The sequence below is a fragment of the Carassius gibelio genome, chromosome A12 (assembly GCF_023724105.1).
Source record: "Carassius gibelio isolate Cgi1373 ecotype wild population from Czech Republic chromosome A12, carGib1.2-hapl.c, whole genome shotgun sequence".
NCBI lineage: Eukaryota > Metazoa > Chordata > Actinopteri > Cypriniformes > Cyprinidae > Carassius > Carassius gibelio.
In genome coordinates this window covers 25,193,253-25,197,680 of record NC_068382.1, presented here as the reverse complement: position 1 = coordinate 25,197,680, position 4,428 = coordinate 25,193,253, and the positions used below count along the sequence as shown (strand labels likewise).

Genomic DNA, 4,428 nt, shown 5'->3' with positions numbered 1-4,428 from the left:
TGGAGATCAGAGACGAGTTTATTGAGGTTTGATGTGATGAGCTGATCATTAAAACAGGACCAAAGAATCTCAAACGCTTTATTTCTGCTTCCCTCGAGTCGCCCTGAACTCAGATATTGAGATGCGCCAGATTAAAGTCATTCAGATATTATAAATATTATCTTTCACAATAAAAGGGAAGACTTGTGTCACAGCATGTGTGCAATTTTTAGCCCAGTGATATAATAATCATAACAGGCATTAAAGTATAAGACAATAAGAAATAACTTACCAAACAAAACAGAGCAAAAATATTATTAAAAAACAATAAAAATGTGAGTTAGCGTTTACATACAGCTGCACTTTCTACAAATAAACAAGTCTGTATAGATTCATTTCTCACGAGACTGGAAATATTCACAATATTTCTCATATTAACATGAAACTCTGTATCTCAATAACATATCTTGTCATAATTATGAGATGAAATGAAAAAATCTAAATGACTACATAGTCATAAAAAATATTAAATATAATAAAATTAGAAATAAATATGATACAGTCAGGTTTATGCCTGTTTTTCCTGATAATTTCAAATTATTAATGTCATCATTTTGACTTTTTGAGACTTTTATCTCATAATTTCGTCTTTTTATTTCATAACATTAAAATTGTATTTTATGACAAATCATAATTTAAATTTATCTCATAATTCACTTGTGTCATAAATTCGACGTTATCTCATAATTAAGACTTTTAACCTTATAATTATGACAAGACATCATTTTTTTATCTCATAATTGTCATAATTTCAATTGTCATAATTCTGACATCATTATTTTGACTTTTCCTCATAATTATGACTTCATAATTTATAATTAAGTCATCATTTATAAAGTCATAATTTCAAATTAGTACGCCAATTTAGATTTTTATCTCATAATTTACTTTTCATAATTTCATAATTCTGCCAATTTAGCCTTTTTAATCTCATAATTAAGACGTCACAATTTCAACATTTTATCTCATATTTATGTCATAATTTTTTACTTTCATCCCATAATTATGACATAATAATTTTGACTTTTATCTGATAATTTTCATAATAAAAGCATGATTTTTTTTCTTATGTGGCAGAAGTGGTCTTCCTTGGTGAACAGAAGAGATTTCTTTAAGAAACCATACAGACTTCTGTGTAAATATATTTCATTGCCAATATATAAAACAGTACGCAGTATAGTTGAGTGTAGTATTGTATGTCTTTCACACACTCTTATAACCAATACTCACAAACAGAAGAAATACTGAAGACCAGTCGAAACAAACGCATTCACAAATATTGACAAGAGCTTCTCAGAAATAACAGAACTGCATTATGAACAGACGTGAACCAGACGTTGATCAAGCTTTCTCTCTTTACGTTTCCAAACAATGGGATGTGTTCTGAATAAGAGCTGTGCTTCTGAAGAGGTTAAATGATGAACACAGTCTGACAGCGGACGGATGCTTGTGCGGCTCTTCGTATCAAAACCAAAGCAAGTAGAAAAGCGCTTCCACACTGGTTTCACTCTCATGTAGAAAAGACTGAATTCAGCTCTAGCTAAGCTTTAGTTAAAAGAACAAGGTCTCTGGAAACAGGAATATTGGTTATTGTCGTGTCTGTCCATGCTGGTTTTGAAATCTGTAGTCTGTACAGGAAGAGGAAGTGAGGGTAAGTGCATACGGAGGCTGTGAGGTCTCAGTTATTCTCAAAGAGAGACAGCAGGTCGTCGCTGCTGCTGCTGGGAAGCTCTGGAGGATCCAGGAACGACAGAAGATCGTCCGGATTCATCAGCTCCGGCAGCAGCTGCAGGACGAAGACAAGATCATTAAGAAGAAGCACGCTTTGTGTAATCGTTTATTCGTCTGAACTCACATCTAACGAGGCCTCGCGTATGTCTGCGCTGCTCTGACCCTCCAGGTTGGACGCGGGGTTAAAGGTTATGTCAGGGTGCATGTGGCTGCTGGGGGCGGAGCTCTGCTGACTGGGCGGTGGTCTGCAGGCAGGGGGCGGGGCACTGTGATGTAACAGCTGCATGCTGTGCTGCAGGGGATTGTGGGATTGATCTGTGTTGAGGGGGTGAAGCGTCTGTGACAGAAAACAAAAAATATGCATGAACTGACATTTAGGATGCTCAACACTGAAATCATCTGATTAATTTTAAAAGGGTGTACTTACACATTTATACATTTAGGATGCAGTGTTTTTTTTTATTTAGTACAATTTATTTTTCATTTAATTTTTTTCTAATTCACACAATTTCTCAGGTCACAGACATATATATATATTTAAAATAACAAAACAAATAAATAAATGTAAAAGGATTTATTTTATCATTATTATTTGTAAGGTAAAATAAACATTAAGAAATGTTAAAAATATTATAAAAAAGAAAGTGTGATTAAAAGTTGCGGCAAAACTGTGACAGATTAAAATAAATAAATAAAAGGGAATAAAATAAAACATATATATACTGTATGAATAATTTATACAAAACCACATACATTTAAAATATACATGAACTGAAACATTTACATATATATATATATATATATATATATATATATATATATATATATATATATATATATATATATATATATATACACACACACACACACACACACACATATATAAAGCAAATTAACAAACAAATAAATAGTTATTAAAGGTGCATAATATAAAAAATTACAGAATATTAATCGTAAAAATAATTAGAATACAATAAAAAGAACTAGAATAAAAGTTAAATAAAAGTAATAAAAAAATATATACTATAAGAAACTTACAATGTAAAATATTAGCATAACACAAATATAAGTATTGAATATAATTTCTATCACGTGATATAAAATTAAAAGTATATAATATAAAATCTAATAGTTTGTGTGAGTCTGTATGTACTGAGACTCACACTGTCCTGTAGGGTGTGCGTCAGGCTCTCAGAGGTCAAAAGGTCAGCGGGGGGTTGAGACCGGTGCGCCCCCTGAACGAACTCACTCACTGATGATGATGATGCTGCAGCGTTGCCATGGGGATAGTCTCCAAACTTACTGTGGCCCTGGAAACTGTTGCCTGGGAAACAGAGGTCACATAAGAACATGCACTTGCATTTGTGTTTCCGTACAGATGAGTGATCTGAGGTGGGGGTTTCTGGGTAATATGACCGTACGTGGACTGCTGTATTGATTAGTGCTGCTGTTCTGCTGCTGGAGGCTGTGGTTGGGGTACAGAGACGCTCTCGGGCCGAGCTGAGAGATCATGTCCATCACGTTGGGCAGCACCATCTGACCGGGACTCGTGGTTTTGAAGCGCTTGGACATCAGCCCGTCCGGGTCTTCCTCAGATTTGATCTGCACCGGCCTCCAGCTGCACGAGGGGTCTATCGTGACCTCCTCAAACTCTGAGCTGCAATGACAGGAGGGCGATCAAAAACACCTGAACCAGCTGCCCTGGATTGTTTCTGATCAATGTTGCACTCTTTTAAGCCGACTTACTTCTGGAGAGCGTTTAAGATCCCCCACGTGTACTGATCCACCTCCAGACCTTCTAACAGAGCCGCTTTACTGAAGAAGACAAACAGAAGGTCAGTTCTGCTTCACTCGAGCATCTCAGTGGTGATCTGAGGACTGACCGGAGGATCTTACTTGCACACCGGACATCTCCATGTGCCCCGCTCACAGTTCAGCTCTAGATAGGACTCCAGGTCAAAGCACTGCAAGAGAACATTCTCACAACATTAACACAACGTTTAGACAACATTATCACACTCACCTGTACATATTTTGATGATAAATATGATTTTTGACTCAAATATGATGACCCCAATCACTTTTTAATTCTTTTTAATTTTAAAATGAATACTTTTAATCAGATAAGATAGAAGAAATGTATCAAATGCGGCAGTAAATACACTTATAATGTTAAAATAGATTTTTAAATCAAATAAAATGCTGATCTTTTCAACTTTCTGTTCATCTGTGAATCCTGAAAAATAAAACATATCACCGTTTCCACAAACATATTATGCAGTTGTTTTCAACATTAATAATAATAATCAGAAATGTTTCTTGAGCAGTAAATCATCATATTTTCATGATTTCAGAAGATCATGTGACACTGAAGACTGGAGGAATGATGCTGAAAATACAGCGGAGCATCACAGAAATAAATGACAGTTTAATAAATATTCACACAGAAAACTGCTGTTTTCAATTAAAATAATATTTCACAATTTTTTACTGCATTTTTGACTAAATAAATGCAGCCCAGGTGAGCAAAGACTCATTTATAGTGAGTGACAAAAAAAATATAATTTACTGAAGGCAATGCGAATTATTTGAAAAATATATTTCCAATAAAAAAAATATAAATCCAGACTTTGCATTAAGTATTTTATTTGTGTCTTT

At 34.4% G+C, this 4,428-nt stretch overlaps 1 protein-coding gene across 11 annotated transcripts in view; it reads right to left on the bottom strand.

Annotated features, from left to right (window-relative positions):
• The window catches only part of LOC128025556 (zinc finger MIZ domain-containing protein 1), a 27,638-nt gene continuing 23,210 nt past the window's right edge, over positions 1-4,428 (bottom strand). For all 11 annotated transcript variants that reach the window (XM_052612018.1, XM_052612020.1, XM_052612014.1 and 8 more), the window contains 6 exons: positions 3,667-3,734; positions 3,517-3,585; positions 3,192-3,427; positions 2,934-3,094; positions 1,895-2,107; positions 1-1,825 (listed from right to left, as the gene is read on the bottom strand). In XM_052612018.1, coding sequence (XP_052467978.1) covers positions 1,718-1,825; positions 1,895-2,107; positions 2,934-3,094; positions 3,192-3,427; positions 3,517-3,585; positions 3,667-3,734 — 855 coding nt within the window. In that variant the 3' untranslated portion in view covers positions 1-1,717. The remainder of the gene's footprint in view (positions 1,826-1,894; positions 2,108-2,933; positions 3,095-3,191; positions 3,428-3,516; positions 3,586-3,666; positions 3,735-4,428) is intronic.